Source organism: Ruditapes philippinarum, unplaced genomic scaffold (genome assembly GCF_026571515.1).
Source record: "Ruditapes philippinarum isolate M1 unplaced genomic scaffold, ASM2657151v2 ctg4475_1_1_1_1, whole genome shotgun sequence".
In the NCBI taxonomy this organism is placed as follows: domain Eukaryota; kingdom Metazoa; phylum Mollusca; class Bivalvia; order Venerida; family Veneridae; genus Ruditapes; species Ruditapes philippinarum.
In genome coordinates this window covers 15,802-35,920 of record NW_026853336.1, presented here as the reverse complement: position 1 = coordinate 35,920, position 20,119 = coordinate 15,802, and the positions used below count along the sequence as shown (strand labels likewise).

The following is a 20,119-nucleotide window of genomic DNA, read 5'->3' as shown; positions in this document are numbered from 1 at the left end:
AATTGTGGCAGCCATTTTGTGCCTATCCCTTGACAAATGTGGCGGCCATTTTGGGCGTTATCATATTAACAAAATATCACTATTACCGTTGATTTAGGTAAATTGTCAATTTCTTTTACATATGTAAAGAGACATACTTACACAGGACTAATATATAAAACCTGGTTAGCAGCTTTCTTGAAAATGAATTTTGAGGATCTTTACTCGTATTTTGATGTCTCTATTGGCAGCTAACGATATATGGAGAAGTTACAAGGGGAGGTAATTACACTAAAATAAATGATAATATGAAAGATCGCCTTGCGTGCTAAGGTCTATCGGCACGCGACTCTGTGAATGTGTAACTTAAGTTAGAGGGTAATGTTTAATGAATATCAAAACTGAAGAATTACAATTAGTAGGCTTCTATAGCACAAAACCATTGAACAGACACCATGTGAGCTAAAATATGTCATGTCCGGCCTCTGATGACCTTTTGTCACGGGCTAGCGTTCAGTGTCTTGTATTGCCTTCAATGAAATGTCTCGCTTTCTAATGAGCGCTTCAACATATGCTCATTTAGAGTCTGAGACCTAGCTCCGAAAATTGGGTATTTTAGAAGAAAATACTACGGGGTCTTTACACTTTTGCCGCCATTGCCGTAAAGGGCAGTCTCCAAGATTCCCATGCAATGGACTTAATTCCATTGTTTTTCGGGCATCTGACTCCTCGAAATGCCTTAAAGATGTGGTCATATATCGCAAATCACAGTCTTTTGCTTTAAAAAAATTAAAAACTAAATTGCCACATCTACCTCTGTTTGCCAATGAGTCAATAAAATAATCTGACAAAAACATCATCAACAAAAATATATATAATTTTTAATGCTTCAAATATCCCTTGAGTAAATAAGATATATATAATACGGTCTGACAAATATGTTACATTAACGGTACATGTAAAACAATGATTCTTACAAATGTTGAGATCAATACGTTTTGTAGACAATGCATTTTTATTACATACATGTAAAAATAGTTCAACGCAAACAAATGTATGCGTACTTATATTATATAAAAAGATAGTCCGGCCTCAGACAACACTATCTCACAAAGAGAAATAACAGTGTAACCTCTGCATAGCGACCCTCTGTAGACCAATAACCTCTTTACAACAACTGTTTCATTTTTTCCCCAAAGCCCTCTCCAGCATAAAGTCACCAAGCAATATTCAAAATCTAAGTCTCTGAAAGGCATTTGCTTTAAAGAAACTGTACAGAACAAAATAAAGTAACATTATTATTAGTTGTAAGAGTAAATACATTTTACAATACTTTTACAAAACAGTATCTTCTTAATATAATACAATGCCAAAAATTGATTATTTATTTATTTTATTGGGTTAATTGAAACTGTTGAAGTTATTAACCATAACTATCGAGTATCAAGACAAAAATATGAATAAACGTTAAATAATGCCTAAACGAGAACGTATTCCTCTTTTTTGGACACGCTTTACTATACTGCTATCGACCTCGTGAATTTCCTATTCATTTGTTTGTTCCGAGTTTAGCACATTTGATACAGAAGTTCATGTACTCTTGTTTAAATTTACATAGGTTACCAGTTATATATTGTCCAGTATGCAGAAATCACCGCCACCTAGTTTTTATATAAAGCAACTGTCAACGTTTACCATGAAATCTTGACAAATTAAGTCTAATCTGTTAAATAGCTCCTTGCTTTCACACTGGACAATTTAAATCTGAGTTGGCTACACAAAGCCTTCATTTAAAGGCCCAATGTGTCTAACCGTCATTGCACGTCCCGCACTTGCAGCTGTCTATAAATTTCGAGTATATCCTTCATTTCCGGTTGACAGGATGTCAGGTAGTAGCTATACTGTACCTACGCCTCTGACCTCTACCATGTTCTTTAACAGATGCCAACATAGGATTGTGTAGAATTCCAGAGCTACGTTTCTGATTTAATCGGTTTCCCATTGGAGAAACAGTTGCCATTGTCGACCGTAAATCGTCGATCATTATTTCGTCGTCTGCGTCCATTGTGTCATCTGATATTTCTGTAAAGTAAATAATGGTTTTGTTCAGTTTATAGTTGATATGTTTTTTAAAGACTTAGCTATACTTAGTTTAGCAAATCAATGGCAAGAACTGTGAAAATTAAATTTTGATAAAATTCAGCAGCAAAAAAGTTGTAAGAAATAAATCATACTAATCTTATAAAATAAAAACCATATTATTATAACAAGAAATTATTCAAATATGAAGGAACAATTGTATTTCATATCAATTGTTGCATGATATGAAAATGCATATAACTTTCACAGAAATAAAAGGTGTTGAGATTTGTTTTATACAATTTTAAAAAGTCTTTTAGAAAAAAAAAGATTTAGTTTTGTTAAATAGAAGAAAATATGTATCACATATAATTTACTTTTCTCTGGAGGTTTATAATTGCTCCGAATGTCTGGTTCACTTCCGCCGGAATATAATCCCATAATTCCTAAATGAGGAGAGGTCACTCTAGCAAGAAGTTTCTCTAACTCGATAGCATTGTCTGTACATGGAAACTCATGAACTCCATGCAAAACTAACAGCATTTGACGTATAGGTGGTGGTACTGGCTCGGAGTTTGTAAGTTTTGACAAAGCGTCTGCAAAATATGTATTTGATTATGATCTCATTTTAACTTTCAATGAACTGCTCAAAATTCAAAGCAGGGAACTTTATTACACAAATGCAGACGGTCAACGTTAATTTTGTTACATCTTATCAAACTGTACTTTACTTGCCGTACATTATTATTATATCTTTGAAGGAATCAAAATCTTCAAAATAATTACCTTTCACCGGTAACTTCAATAAAACAGTGTCACGGAACTCTAGCAAGGCAATGTGCCGTATTGTCAATGATTTAGTCTGAAAATAAAATGAATTATCTATTCATTTTTTATTGTTTTATGGCCACTTGTGTAAAAACATTGACTTTTCTTATCTACCATAAACGCTACCATAAGAGGACAAAGTTTCCATAGCGTGACTCGAACAGACAGCGGGGAAGGTCATTTTAATCGAAGGAGGGCCTCAGTCATAAGAATGTCGACAGCATAATTGAGTCGTGTCATGACAAAACCAACATAATGGGTTTGCGCCCAGCATAGATCCAGACAAGCCTGCGCATCCGCGCAGTCTGATCAGGATCCATGCTGTTCGCTATCAGTTTCTCTACTTGTAAAAGGGTTGATAAGCGAACAGCATGGATCCTTATCAGACTGCGCAGATGCGCAGACTGGTCTGGATCCATACTGGTCGCAAACCCACTATGTTGGTTTTGTCGTGACGCGGCTCATATGTGTTTTTCTAAATTTAAGTTCTTGTTATCTATACAAGCCATTTCATTTGGTTTTTGGAACAAGTACTAAACTATATGATGTCTTCTTTAAGTAGTGTTTCGATATCAAAGAAGCAACCAAGCAACCACTCGATCGAACGTCAATCAATTATTCAACCAATCAATGTAGTCAACCAACCTGACAGCAAAACATTATTTCAGTTGCTTTAGTATGAAGACTGGTCTATTTCACACCCTACTGTCGCGAAAGTATAAAAAGATATTAAACAAGAAATAATAAGGAAAAACGCTTCACCTTATCATTCAAGAGTTACATTTCATCGTTTGTTTGTTGTTGTTTTTTTTTTAAATAATTTTAACGTTCGTGTCAGACTGGATTGTAATATGTTTACATAAGTGCTCGATTATTTTATCTCTATGGCGTAAACTGGGTTGACACTATTTTATAGTTAAGATTATAACATATGAACGTATTAACCTACTTGTGCAGGATATAACAGTGCTTGTAACACTGGTAAAATTTCTCTGTAAAAATAGTTCCATTCTTCTCCTAAATGCGCCAATAGTGAATGTGCTAAAATATACAATATATTGCAGTTTAGTTATTTATATCATCATTGGTCGCGTGAACAGCAAAACCACAATAACAACAACAACAACAACAACATTAACAACAAAAACAATCACAAATTTGATTAAATCAATCGCATGACATTTACCAGTACAAATTAATATGCACCTCATTGCTTTGTTTCGTTTTAACATCATCACGTGTATGGAATATAGATTATATTATTTAATATTTATTTTAATTTATGACTGCCGTATATCAACAAGGACAAGAATATTTGTTTGTTTGTTTGATTGGGTTTTACGTCACATCGACACAGTTTAGGTCATAGACCTCATGTGCCCTTCCGTGCATTATTTCAGGCACGAAAGGGCACCTGAATAGAACCACCGACGATCCGTAAGCTAGCTGGATAGCTTCCTCATATGAAAGAATTCAAAGTCCTTGTCGGGATTCGAACCTACAACGGTGAGGTGTAAGTGAGGACAGGAATACAAATTGATATAAAGCATTGTATTGTTTCGTGAAATTTATGAACTTCCCGTACAATAGTACGTTTTCAACAGTAAAAAAATTCAAAACAGAAAAAAACAACAACAAAAACAAAACAGGATAACCTTGTTGACACGTTCTTAAAATTTCCTAAAGAAGGTAATGTTGCACGCTTTCTTCTAATAAATTCATGATTTATAATATAGAATCAATGACGGATTAACACGGGATCAATTTCAAATGGCCGTGTTATCTTAAACATAATAAAAGAGATATATTAAGTCGAAGATGATAATTTTTAGTGTTTAAATTTTCGTTCAAACATTTACCCGATTCGTGTTTTATCTTTTCTCGTATTAAAATCATTCCCTTCTTTATCAGTCTGTCCTGAAAGTAAAAACATAATAAATACGTGTGACGTAAGTTCTGTATCTAAAAACAACCAAATTCCATATCCAATGTGACAATATATAAACCCATTATGTTTCATATTTGACAATACAAAAAATCTGTCAAAATGTTTTTAATGAGTTTAACGACAGACATCAGTATTTATCCAAGAGCTTATGATCAGATTCCACGTGGCCTTCACACCAAAGAGCAATGCTTCTATTTCGAGAAATTAAATTTAATTGTTTTCTAATTTGAGTTAGAAGGCGTGATACATAATTCTTTATACAGGGAGCCACTTTCCTCTCTTCAATGTAAATAAAAATTGCCCAAATAAAGTAGGATATACTGATGCCATTCAAAATATACTAGAATTACAATTAAGAAAAAAACACAGTCAAAGCTATCGGTTAAGCCACTAATTGTAAGAGACACATTTAGTATTGAAACATTAATAAGAACATGTAGTTTTGTGATTTTATAAGTAACTTCTATAATAAACCTACCTTATAGTAGTCGTAGATTGACGGCCCATCTGATCTTGTAATATTCCTGTAATAAAATAAGATATTTTCAAGAAATGGACATCATCTTTACACTATATTCAGTTCTTTCATATCTTTGAGAAGTACATAATCCAAGTCAATCAAGGTAAGTCAAGGTAAAGTAACAATTACGTATGTTGTAGTCCCTTCTCAAACAGAGTACAATGCCGTAAACCTTTTTGTCATGAAAATGCTTAAAAATGCTCGTTTTAAGCGTAAAATGCTCCTATGAAATGCTAGTTAACTATTAACCTTTTGAATGTCTTCAATAGAATTTTTCAGTCTGTCCCTTTAATATCAATGTTGGTCTGGTCAGACTGCGCAAATGTGCAGATTATATCAGTGCAGATTGGCGGCAAAAAGCTATTCGCTTCCTGTTCGCAGATTGATGGCAAAAGCTATTAACTTCCGGTCCAAGCAAGATAGAATATAAGAGTTATATCCAGGACACAATGTTTTATTCTTACCTGACAGCTTCTTGTAGTATTGTAAGTTCATTTTCTTGTAACTTGGTCCTTTGAAATAATTGAACAATAGCTCCCGCTACACTGCAATAAAGTTTGATTTGTTAGGTTAAATATAATGTTGATAATTTGACGTTTCGGCTAAGTTAGTATTCGAACTGACTTACATAAACAACAAATTGTGAGTTTTAAGCGTTACTGGCTGAGGAAGACTTCGGGTAGTTAGATGCACGTTGTGACATGGCTTATTTACACTAAACATTCATTCAACCTATGATTTTATTGACGAATTGGTGAAAATAATACATCAACTTAAATGATTTATATGCGAGAAAAGAACACATGTGAACAATATATTCAGATCTGTAACTGTAAACAAATTATTTAACGGACACCATGAACTTGTATAACCGAAACAAACATAAATGCAAAATAACATCATATAAATTTCAGATAAGAGGTTTTAAACACTTGTACATGTATATTGAAGTAAATCTCTTAATAATAATATGATCAGTCAGTTTCCTACAATTTTTTCCATTTATCAACAGCATGATATACATTGTTATCAGTTTACCGTAGAAATATTAATTACGAAAATTTGCTAATCGATAATGTATTCACTAGCAATAAGTTAGATGAACAGTTTTGGTGTTGACCTTATTATCTTGTAGGACTTCAAACAATTAGCAAATGCCCTACTTAGCACGGATCTGTAGAAAACCTTAGTGTTGAAAAATGACCTAGTTATTTTGACAAATCGATATCTTCCGCAAAATGAAACGCTAATTACATCCGCAAAATGTTCTGACCTGGTTCATTTATTAGAATTTGTTCACAGTTCTTCTTAAAATCGACATACTTGGTTCTGTGCTCGCTATCGGAAAGTTTCGGCTCTTTCCGTCAAACTTCGGATGACAATTATGAATTTAACCTTGGCGGGTTTGCTTGAAGTTATTGGACCATTTTATTCACCATTATTGCCGTGTTTAAGTCGAATTATATATGTAAATCAAAATGTAAGTGTAAATTAAACATTGAATGATTATCTTTATTTATAGTCCGGAAATATAAATAATATAGCTGTTCACACAGGGTTCAGATTTGATTTAAATCGATTGCAAGCGGTATTCTAAAATGTGAATAGGACTCCGATTAAAAAAATATCTTTGAAGTAACAATTTATCAAAATACATCTTATTTTCGTCAGCTTATTCAATTACTCCCCATGTTACATATAAAGCAAATTATACAAACGTTTTGTTTACCCCAAAAAGTCATACAGTAAAACTACATGTACATTTTGTTGTTTCTGAGATAATTATTGGTTGTCGAGGAGGTTTTCCGAATGCTGCATTTACTGTCAGATTAAAGACAATAACACCGAAAAAAAACTGAAAAGATTCGAAAAATGATAAAGGCCACATTATCCTTTGGTGATAATAATAATGTGGTTTTTTTTACCTAATCGTTCCTTAGCATTTATTTGTAGCCGCCAGCGATTGTTTTCTATACTTTATATCACTTCAGTCATCAGGCAATGGCATACTTCAACCTGACTAAAATTTAGATCTATTTAAGTTATTTCTTGCATGTAGCGTAAATTGAGAGCTGATTTTCAGATTGGGCATACTTCAGCCTTTGATTTGGCGAGGTATGATGAATCGATATCGACCTTTAACACCTATAGACGTTGTCTCTTACCTTGCAAACTCGGCATTTTTCAGTGGTATTTCTGATGATTTGCCGGGAGAGAATAAATGCCGTCCGAGACCGCCCAAGGAATCCCGGTGAATATGGCTCCGGATAGCCTCACTGATGTTAGATATGCTATGTCTGTAATAAAATTTTTAGATTTAAAAATTTGAATTAAGAAGTATTTAGTTAATCTTTAGATTGTAGTCCTAATCACCGAATGTAAAATATTTGGTCATCAAAGAAGTAAAATATAAGCAAAGTAGTATTCTGACTTCCATACAAAAAACTATACTACAACTGCACAAAAGCAACATAAGAGAAAGATGGCTCATGTGTTTGGCCAATGACTATCTTTTTGGAGAACAGGGTAAGAAAAATAAAAAAGATTTAAATTTGAGAATAAAAATAAATGCATATTTGGGCACAATGGGCCGTAGCAGTCGTATGGAGATTTAGTCTGCATTATTTAAAGAATAACATGTAAAAAGTCCAATATGATTGGTAAAAAGTCCAATATGATTGATATTCTTTATATATGCCAAAATGAGTCTACACAATAAAACTGAATTAATGAAAATGTGTTAAAAGGCGGCCTTTCTTTCATGTATTAAAAGGTTATTATACATTGTTGAGTACAGTACTGAATTCTGCTGTACAAGGTCCCAGCTTTAAAAACTTATAATGAACGAGTCCAATATTTGTTGTACAGCTGTTTACGAGTTCAATACTATTCGCAATATACTTAACAATTTATCATGACCTCTTTCCCAATATTTAAACAGAACTTTGGAACTTTGATAATTACGATATATATATATATATATATATATATATATATATATATATATATATATATATATATATATATATATATATATATATATATATATATATATATATATATATATATATATATATATATATATATATATATATATATGTGTGTGTGTGTGTGGTATGTTTTTGTTTGTATTAATAGTTTTGGTTGCTTGCTTGATTGGTTTATCAATTTTGAAACACTGACTTTTTATATGTGAGATCAAATTAAATTTTGGGGCGTTTGTGACCGATTGGCTAAGGTTGTTCACTTCAAACCATTTGCCCCTCACCACAGTGTGCTCGAATCCCGTAAGGGATTCTATGGATGCTTTTTGTGAGTGTGCTATCCATCTACATTACGGAACGTCGGTGGTTCTACTCAGGTGCCCGTTCGTATCTGAAATAATGCACATGAGTTCTTCCTCAACCAGTTAAGCTGGAAAGTCGCCATATGACTGTGTTGGTGCGACGTAAAACCACCCCTAGAAAGAAATAACTGAGGACTAGAAGTTATTTTTGCTTTCGGTTTTAAGCAACTTCTAAACGCAGTCAAGATATTTTGTCCTATATGAACACAAATAAATATCCATACATGATAAGGTAAAAATTAGCCAAGCTGTAATTAAACTTAAAATATGTATTCAGTCCTTCGCAAACTAATTAAATAGGTCACATCGTAAATTTGATCGATATGCGTTCTCGGTAAAAATCACTTATCATGTCAAATAAAACTTACAGATGAACGTTAACAATGAATCCTTAGGTGTTTTTTCCCAAATTCTATAGACATATTAACATTTAAATGGTGTTACATATAAAGGCATATTTTAGCTCGATTGCGATGAAAATTTGAAGCTTTTTAAACACTTTAAAATTCGCTTGAGGAAACTAACTAATACTGTTGTCTTAGAAAGAAACATGGTCATTACCCCTCTAGAATTCAAACCCACGATCCCTGTGTATAGAGGCAGACGCATAGGCAACCACGTACTTGTCCATTTGCATTTTCACAATGACAGCGTTCTTGCAAATCTCTGGACAACGTTTTATTCTAGCGTGATCAAATATTACTCAGCCTTGTATGATAATTCGGCTGCTTTATATTCATTAATTCTTAATGAACGATGTATGCAGACAAATATACGATATTTTAAGGTCAACTTATATATTCTTCAGCCGCCGTTTGTGTGGCTTTATTCACCAAATTAGTAACACAATGGTAGTAAATATTGTTTCATCTCCTATAAAACTGTCGAAGGTTTGTTTTTACAATGAGCAATAAACGAAACTGAAGAAGTCACTTCAGACAGACTGTGTTTTGCAGGATTATGAAAAAAATGCATTCGGAACATCTTGTCCTTTGTCCTTTGCCCAAAATACGACAAGGTAACCAAAGCAAAAATACGACAAAGTAACCAGAGCAAAATACGACAAAGAGGTCACATTGACTTAATTTCGTGTTTATGCCTGGCAACGTCGGGGCGAAAGTACGACAAATTGATCACTTTGTCGTATTTGAAAGAAAGGACAATATATGACCATGTATATCCATATTAAGTCAATCAACGTTGTTTATTTCAACCAAATATATGTATTAGAGGGTGGGTCGTAATCACCGTCTTCACATGTATCTATCTATACAGCGTAACATCTGATAGTTCGTTTTACATACCGGTATTTCATATAATGAAAATTGGGGGAAATATTTCATTAATATTTAAGATATAATTAAATACGTTGTGACATTTTTGACATTTTTGGTATTAAGTTACTTTGACCTCATTAATATCTCACACTTGCGGTTCAATTCCCAACCAAGATCCATACCTGCTAACAGCTGCTTATCCTTTGGCACGAACGAGCATTGTGGATAGAACCACTAACAATTTCTTTAAAATAACGAGCCTAAATTTAAAAATGTACAGTTTCAAAAGATAATTGAAATTTATGTAATACACGTTTATTTTTTTTCGATAGACAGTGTAATAAAAGTGTCAACCTTACCTTTTAAGCGTCCTTACTCCATTTTGTAAAATATCCATTTTATTTTATTCACAAGGCACAGGAATAATTGTTTCTCTACTTCTTCGTCAGGAAGTCATTTCAACAAGTCTATATACCAGGCGCGTAATTAACCGGGCGGAATGTGGTCAGAGAGTGACAGAAATAGGCTCGTCCTCCTGAAATAAGTTATAAACCATTCAATAGAAATCTTTGTTTAGCGAACTTCGCTGCTTTATTTATAATACATTTTATTACAAACATGACATTCCTTTTACGATATTAAACAATGCTTTGACAGTAATTTCGCTGTTTTTACCTTGATATTTTCCGTGCCTTTTCTTTAAATGTTATATAATGCCTGCAGCTAGTGCGTGTAAAATACAGGCTACAGTATAACTGTATAGATATAAAGTAAATGAAAAAATTATATATCGTTTACGTTCGCGGTATATTGTAAAACATATTAAAGTAAACTTAAGTAGGGCAGAAAGTCACTAATATATTCAATAAACTTATGACATTTTTGTAACGGCTCGCGGTAGTTAAAACAGTATTTAAATTTGATACGTGTTAAATATGTGATTAAATTGCAATTTACAAACGAGGTATAACTTTAAGCGCATTTTAGAGACTTTTTGCTCTACTTACAGCTAGAAAATTACAGCACCTGAACTTTCTCTGTTGGCAAATACCCAGATAGGGAAATTTAGTTATTTCTTATCTTTTTAAAAATATATATATTATGACACTGCAGAATCATAAAATTTGAATTAACACTTCAAGTGCATATTATATCACTTATTATAAGATTAAATCTTTTTTTAGACATAACTGATTAATCACACTAAACGAATTTAGGTTAACCCGTTTTTATATTAACAGTATTGTTAAATCAAAGGATCGAATAAATTCGACAATCATCGTGCAGTATTCGGCTAATTTCGATTATTTATACACTCGGAATACTTCGTATGAACTCGGAATACTTCGTATTATAGATTCGCCCGACTTCGTAAATTTTGTTTAAATTCGGCTCACATTGCAGCTTACTTTTTATGATAACTTCGGCCATTTTCGTGTTAAACCGGTCAACTTGATTCATTCAGATGGTAATACTTTTGTGGTCCGTGGTCACATCAGCACTTGAACTTGAATACTTTGCAATTAAAGTTTTAATCCTTTGATGATTTCTAGTTTGAACTCTACAATTTTCTTTTGTTTGATCATTATTATAGCAAATATATCCGATTTAAACATTTAGAGATTTAAAAACTATACTTTGTTCTGTTTGATAATTATCACAGACATATATTTCTTACGTTTAAATTTGAACTCATTCATTTGATTGAGGCATGCTAGTCTTTCTACAAAAAATCAGTTAATAAGTGGAAAGTATAATGCATGTGCATTGGTGAAGCTCGAATGTTGAAATCTTATAAGTGGAGGTTATTGTATAATCACCATACAACAAATATATACTTTGTTATTAATTTTCTATGATAAATTTAAAAATATGCTTACCAGGTGAACACTAATATAAACCATCCGTGATATGACGGCCGCAAGAAAGTATTCTACATCATTTAATCCTGAAATGCAGTGTATCCATTGAAAATTGTCTAAATTTGATAAAACTCACTTGTAAGGCTTCTTTTATTCAAAATATGCCACAAGGCACATATATCATCGCATTTGTTCACAAAATATAGATCGGTGACCGATAGATAAAACAACGAGTTTTCCCGTGCGGTAATAAATAAACAAGCCAGACAAATTAAAAGCTGAACATAATCTTAAAGTAGATGTGAGATAACGTAAACGTGTCCTATATTCACCGAACAATAATAAACCGTCTAAACATCTTTACATAATACTTCAAATATGACACTTTCATAGTTTTGTCATCAATAAATTTTATGAGAAAATTAAAAGATCCCAGCAAGTATAAATTTCGTATATAAATTTCGTTTAAATTATTTACACACAACACTCGATATTGTATCTTATTTACACGACAAATGACATGATGATGTATGAGTGAAATTATTCTCCTACAATGACTTGTTACCTGGATCTGACATTTATAATGACAAGTGTCGACTTCACATCCGCCATATTAATATTTACTAGGTCATGTGACACACAAACGATTATGATTTCTATTTTTAGCTTCATTAAAATATTATATACTTCAGTACTTATCATAACAGTAATATGCGCTTATAATTCATTGCGATATTTTTGCATTTATTCGATATTTTTCACCTATACTTCGTCACGTGAAAAAATAACTTATACTTCATTTCAATATTTATTATATTTTAGCAATTTATATTCAATGCAATTTGTTTACTTACACTTCATTATAGTAATATAAGATCATATTTCATAATAATGTTCTATTCAATATTTTGCACCTTTACTTCTTAACCATTTCATATATTATGAGCTTATACTTCATTACACTTCTTTGCAATTTACCTTCAAATTCCGTATTTTGCAACTGTACTTCACATGCTACAATATAATGCGCCTTATTTATACTTCATACTTCATTACACCATTTTCCAATTTATCTTCAAATTTAGTATTATGCACCCATATAATTCATTACAGTATTATAAAACATTGTAATTTATCTCAAATTCAGTATAATGCACATATCTGCGGTGAAACATCAAGTTTAATCATTTTTTTTTGTAAAAAGAAGATACTTAAATTTACTTCAACAATAAATAACTCATCACTTATCTGTCGCGTGTTCAAAGCAATAAAATACATACGATAGTGATTAATAAGTAATAATATATTGAATCGTATTACCTTTCTACAGTTATAATAGATATATTTATCCTTTTATGTTGCGGTCAGTTTAACCTGACTAATACACGAGTTGGTTCACTGTTGAAAAAGAAACGAAACAAGAAAAGATCGAACTATTTATCTTTATCAGTGTCCCAGTCAGTTGAGCCAGGGTTCAATAAATTCATAAAACCCTTAAGGTAAATCATAAACGCGGTCAAACTTTGTGTTTGTTTACTTATCGAATTATCTTAATGCAGGGGTTTATTTAAAGCGTGCACTGGTGCAGTTGAAAGTTATTTAAGGTATAATGGGGGAATCAGTGCGGAAAAATCGCGTAGAAGCGTTAAATTTTTGTTGATAAGCGTAAGTTTTGTACTGACACTGGTCTTTACATTGAAAATGGGTCTGGAATAGCATAGTTTTCAGCTTCTTAAGTTACAAAAAATGATTCAATCAATCAATCAATCAATCAATCAATCAAATCAAATCAAATCAAATCAAATCAAATTTTATTTTTCTTCTATAAAGTCGCATCATTAACATAGCAAAAATAGAGGTAAATATTCCTTCATCATGCATCAGCATGATAATAGTGGGTATTCTTCAAGGTGCAGGTCTGTATGTAGTGTATGCTTCATAAGGGTACAAAATGCAGCTTTCGCTGTCGAGTACGGACCCCGGACATGTCACCAGTCATGCCCTTAAAGAGTTAATTTTGAAGCACAAAGTGGTGATAATTTACCTCCATGCAATTTCCACGAGGTCTTAGCCAAAGATATGAATTTTGAGCCAAAAGTAGGTCACTGTACGGCGGTAAATGAGAACCTAAATGTACAGTAACCTGTGACAATATGAAAGGGTAGCCCTGAAAAGGGCTGTTGGTGCCAGCAAAAGACCTGCCGTTCAAGGCGTCTAACCGTGCTAGGGCTCACGCATCCTAGCACACCATCCTCGTCGACAAAAGGCCTACTTTGTACGGCCATTCCTCTCGGCTTTAGTCAGGACACCGGCAGCTAACTTCATGCAAGCTAAGTCTGCGCCCTCGAGCTGTAGAAAACATGCGAATTTGCCGTCTAACACGTAGCATTGGTTCTTTAATTATTTGCCGATGCCCTGTGTCTTCTCAACGACGTACACATACCGAGGGGAAGAGAGAAGTTTCGAGGTGCTGGATTATTATCTGCGCTATTAAAATTGGCCTGCTGTTCGCCTGAATATATTTGAGCCGTGTCACGACAAAACCAACATAATGGGTTTGCGACCAGCATGGATCCAGACCAGCCTGTGCATCCGCGCACTCTGATCAGGATCCATGCTGTTCGCTTACAACCCCTATTACAAGTAGAGAATATGATGCGCAGGCTGGTCTGGATCCATGCTGGTCGCAAACCCATTATGTTGGTTTTGTCGTGACGCGGCTCATCTAATTATTGAATACATCTTTAAAAAGATATTTGCAACGTTTTAATGACAGGTTAAAAAAATCCAGCAACTTTGCTTCTGTCATTTGCAGCATGCTAGGTAATTTAATTTGTAATTAAAGATCTGCATGTGAAGAAATGTCGTAATTAAGTTAAACAATTATTCCACAAAAGGGGATTCAAACTAATAAATTTTATCTTAAATCAACGAGTTTATTACATCAATCTTAAAGGTAAAGATGCTATATAATGCCCTGTCCAATGGATCATCATCGTCATCATCATTATCATCATCATTATCGTCATCATCATCATCATTACGATTATTACTATTGTGGTTAGTTTCAAACCAAGGCTTGGCATCAGAAAGTGGAGAAAAAAAAACAAAAAATAAAACCACATAACAAAAAAAACAAAAAAACAACAACATCACTTAACGACTATATAGATATCATATTCCGCTAGTTTACGTCTCTGTTTAAGGTTTTGTCTAATTAATGCCATAATTATCGCCATTAACAACTCATATTCCATACTTAATGTCTATCTAATCATTAACCAATGAGTAATGTAATTAAAAGATACCGTGTGTCGCAAAATATTCCTACTCACATTTCTGTTACGTATAGATTTTGCTTCTTTCAATTTTCTTACCATTCTACTTGTTATAGATTAAAGAAAACATCGGTACAGCAATGCTGTATGGAAATCATTTATGATTTACACTTTTAGCCCACCGATCTAATTGAAAATGGAAATGGTGAAGTCAAAATAACTTAAATTACTATATGCTCAAATAATTAATAATCCATGTGACCCACATACATATCTATAAATACTGTTCGGAATGTACCGTTAACGCCACATTTTATCAGAAAGAAACGTTTGAATGAGAGGGTCTCATAATTCCATAATTCTGAATGTTTGAACTTTGTTAAAAAATAGGTGTATTTTCATTCAAAAGCTTTAATATAGACAGTCTTTATCGTATGATTCGTATTATATTCTCTATTTTGATTCGAACGAATACGAGCTATTGACCATTCCCATTGCTTTTTCCACATGCCGTATTTTGTAATTTGTGTTTTTCAAATAAAGTGAATGTTCTGGTCTGTTCTATAATAAATCCTGTTACGGTATGTATTAACCACCATGTTTGTAGAATATATAGGAATAATCATATGTCTATCTAACAGAGGATATCAACATCTGTCATAAACATATATCGGACAATGATTACTTTCATATGAGCATTTGCTTTTCTGTTGAAAACAAGGTGATGTCAAAAAGTAGTAACATTTACATTTATCAAAACAAATTGTTTTTTTGTACACAACTTGGGAGACATTATTTCAAATATATCCCATTAAATATTTCACATTTTAAGATTAATGATTGTAAAACGGAAAACTTTTAAACAATGAGAACTCATTACTGAGAACAAAATTTTAATTTATTGTTTATTTCACGATTAGATGTTTTAGTGCATTTCATACAATATCTAGTTAAACTATTCAGTCCAATATCAAGAGATGTAGAGCTAGAGTATCGGACTCCTTGTTGGTTTGTTTGTTTGTGTTTGTTTTGTTTGTTTCATTTTACGTCTTTTCCCAACAGTATTTCAGTCATATAGGCGGGTAGTTTCCTAACCATCGTTCATGGAGAGTTACACCAGTATTAGACTACCTCCCTCCGCGCTAAACTACCAAAGCATCTCTCGGGGATCGAACCCACGCCAGAGAGGTAACTGGATTAGAAATCATCGACTCTAACCCCTCGACCACGGAGGCGGTTTACCGGACTCCTTATCCGGTGGTCCCGTAGAAGATAAGGTGCGGCCGCTGGTAAGGAATCACCTGACTTAGAAGCGCTTATTCTAGCTTCTCAAAGAAGTTTGACATTTTAAAAAAGGAAAATAACTACATACAAAGAAGATGATGAAAATTGCTTTAAGATTCACTTTAATACTGTCTAATATTGCTTATTTTCAGAACAAAATAACACATATGTTTAAATGATGAATTTTTCTTGAAAAAAGAAACACTATTTGTGATCATAAAACAATTTCTTGCATAAAAATGCGCAAGCAGATATACATCTATGGACGCATACAGATTCACATGATTACACGTCTTTGTTGAAAGCCGTCCAGTTAGGTAGAGTGGCCGATAGGTAGAGTGTTGGACTGAGAATCGGGCGACCCGGGTTCGATTTCCGACCGGTGCAGGCCACTTTTGTTGTGATTGATCGTGAAATCTTTTCTACGGTAAATCGCACTGTACATCTGCTCTAGCATCATCCGCATGTACAGAAGTTTCAGTTCCTTGCGAAAAAAAGAGCCAACTAGTACTGGTTAACTGTTTGACAGCATGCCTAGGAACGATGCGGTGACTGAACTGTACTCTGGTAAATTTAATGTGGCTTACTGCGGTACTACCAACGCCACCTTTGTTGCATGTTTTTAGTATGCGTTTCTCGGAGCGCAATGTAAAAAAAATGACGGCTCCAGTAGTTGTATTATCAATACATAACTTTTAAATGATGTCACGTTAGCACGTGGAAAGCATGGCAAAGGCAATGGCTTCGTTATATGAAATACAAATTTGCATTTGGTGTATACTTTTTATGCAAGAATAGCGCTAATGCAACTATATTTTGTGCATTTACATCTGCAAAGGCATGAGGACTCATTTCAGGCCCGAGCCCGACAATTTCCTAGGACTTTTGCAGATGTAAATGCATTAAAATGGGGCATAAACCCTCTAATTATGCATTAATGTTTAATATTATAAATATTTTAGTCCTATCGGTGCATTTATTATTTTTATCATTTCCTGTATATTTTGTTCTAAAATATAGATTAAGTTAAAAGTTAACATGATTTTGAAAACCCGTTTCCTTTTTCGTGTAATAGTAAGGAATATTTTATAATAAAAGTTGCAATATCTGGAACATATTTATCTTATGCAGACATTTTTATGACAAATATGTTTTTATGATTATATTTTGTTTTCGCAAACAACCAGAAATCGGGATCTTCGCATTTCTAAAAGCAATATTTCATATGTTTTAAGACTATTCTAATCATTTCTGTACACCTTAAAATATTTTCATATAACTGTATTGTTTAGACAGTAATGTGGTTATCTTGGCGTAACAAATCAGAATAAAGCAGAATAAATCTAAAAGAAAATTAAATGGAGACACCAGTATATTTGCATTCGTCGCAAGCAGACCGTTATCAATGCTCGTAAATTTATTTACGGTAGGATATAAGTGCCCTGCAGAGAAACGTGCGATGATTATGTATGGCAATAAAAATATATCAAACGATAATATCGTAAAATTTTCTCCTTAAAAATACAGTGGACACTTTGAACATATTCAGTTCAAACTCAGTCGGCGTACAATAAGTTAAGTCGCAGATATAAAAAAGAAAATCTTTGATTTCGTATCGATATTCTGGAAATATATGTCCCTGCTTGACATATTGTCGAGTACAATCACTATAGCAAAGGGAAACATTACTGGCTTTTTCGCAAGCATACACATCGTATAAAAAATTGCCCAGCTTAGTTGGAACTTATTAGAATTGATACTTATATACATCTTGCAGCTGCGCTTCGCTTAAAAAATCTAATTGCTGTATAAGTATTGTACCCTTGCAAACCCTTAAATGTTTAAATTGACTCTTCCATCTTTCAAACTGAGCAAAACCATTCATGATTTAGGGGAAAAAATCAAAATAATTACTAAATGAACAGCAAAGAGTTCAGGCGTTGATGCAGTTACTGGTGCTGCCAGCTCAGGGTTGATAAAATAAAATAAAAATTTTGCGCAAGCATATGTACGAATTCTTTATGATGATTAGAAATCATATTAAAGACCACCCATCTTAGACAGAAAAGCTGATACTTTAGTCAAATTTGGTAGCCAAAAATAAAATGTTTAGAAAAATTCGGCATTGTTATAAAATTTCAAGAATACCACACAATCTTGATAGATTGAATATTTCAAATTAGTTTAAACATTCTAGCTCGATTGCAAAACAAATCTTGCAACTTATATTAATCACTTTCTTGTCCGCTTCCTGGAACTAACCAGTCCTGGTATCATATAGGAATCATGATCGTGACCCGAGTATGGCTCGAACGCACGATCCCTGGGTTGAGAGGCAGAACACTTTACCACTAGGCCAGCACTTCCCTTGAATATTTCCAATCACTATCAGTACGATGAATCTTAGTGATTTATTTTTTATAGAAAAAAAACGTGTTTCATAATCAATAACTTCCGTAGCAGCCGAGATATAACAATAATACTCGTATAATTTATAAACACTTAAAATGTTGCATATAGCAACATTACAAAATCATAATAAAAAAAATCATAATGAAAAGGTACAGCTTTATTTGTGCTCGATATGTTTTTTTTATATGTAAGATAGAATATGCCTGATTATACTCTAATTAATATATTACTAATAGAAAATGGCCAAGATTTATCCTAATGGAAATAGTGCATGCATATAAATGTTTGTTTGTTTGTTTGTTTCATTTTACGCCTTTTTCCAACAGTATTTCAGTCATATAGGCGGGTAGTTTCCTAACCATCGTTCCTGGAGAGTTACACCAGTACAAGACTACCTTCCTCCGCGCTAAACTACCAAAGCATCTCCCGGGGATCGAACCCACGCCAAATAGTATATATGTTGTACATATAGTATATAATATAACTGAATATTTTATTACATATAAAATAAGTCTTACATTGTATGGGAATGACTAAAGCATGCTAATTCTTTTATCACAACCATCCTAAAATAAACTCAAAATGTCACACACGCTGCCATAGGTATCAGAATAGAAATGTCAAGAACTGTGTTTTCTTTTATTCAGCTGTTTGCCTTTCTTTCTTTATATGTCGTTGTAAATAGGTCATATGTTAATGTACACAAAGGCCGATGCATCACCATTTAATAGAAAACATGTGTCACAACCTATTATGGTGGAGGTAGAAGGACACTGCCAGCATACAGTAACATTTTAAAGGCCCATTATGCCTCAAAAATACTACATGTATCATTTGTTTGGACAAAAACTACACTTATTTGGTTTCTTTTTATGGTTTCCAAAAAATACCCATACAGTATAGATGAACTGCCATTGCTTCTGTTTCAATTACAGCACATTCAGGTATACTTTTCTCAGCTGTTTTACATCTAAAGTGCAATAAAATCCATAATTGAAACATTATTAAACACATGTTTGACATTTCTTAAAGAATCAATGAAGAATGTAGATTTGTGAGACATGTTACATTTTTTGTAGAAATTTAATATACAAAAGAAAGGCTAAAAAGGCTAAATATTTCTTGCTTTTTTGACTGGGTCTATACAATAGGAAATTATTTTGTCCACTTAAAGCATTTATATGATAAAATAGAAAGTATTTTCTTGTATAAATATAAATACGTTCAATGCGAACTAATTTGAGGATGGAAAATATTTTTAATAAAAAGTTCCCATGATAAAAACAGTAGTCCGTGTGAATTTCCC

General features: G+C 33.0%; 1 protein-coding gene across 1 annotated transcript; it reads right to left on the bottom strand.

Moving 5' to 3' along the window:
* Positions 1 to 855: 855 nt before the first annotated feature.
* LOC132736513 (proline-rich protein 5-like) lies at positions 856 to 10,529 on the bottom strand. Its single transcript, XM_060723650.1, has 9 exons — positions 10,337 to 10,529; positions 7,520 to 7,651; positions 5,819 to 5,899; positions 5,313 to 5,358; positions 4,746 to 4,803; positions 3,836 to 3,927; positions 2,845 to 2,920; positions 2,436 to 2,654; positions 856 to 2,061 (listed from the first exon to the last, which is right to left on the bottom strand). Exons 1-9 carry the CDS (start codon positions 10,372 to 10,374, stop codon positions 1,865 to 1,867), a joined length of 939 nt encoding a protein of 312 aa, XP_060579633.1. The 5' UTR covers positions 10,375 to 10,529; the 3' UTR covers positions 856 to 1,864.
* Between the last annotated feature and the right edge of the window lie 9,590 nt (positions 10,530 to 20,119).

What these genes read in the sequence shown, in the direction of transcription:
- LOC132736513 (XM_060723650.1), bottom strand. Translation starts at nt 10,374, where the DNA reads ATGGATATTTTACAAAATGGAGTAAGGACGCTTAAAAG. An exon ending in ATACTACAAGAAGCTGTCAG is followed by an intron (nt 5,359 to 5,818) that starts GTAAGAATAAAA and finishes ATTTTATTACAG; the next exon opens with GAATATTACAAGATCAGATG. An exon ending in ATTGAAGTTACCGGTGAAAG is followed by an intron (nt 2,655 to 2,844) that starts GTAATTATTTTG and finishes CATATTTTGCAG; the next exon opens with ACGCTTTGTCAAAACTTACA.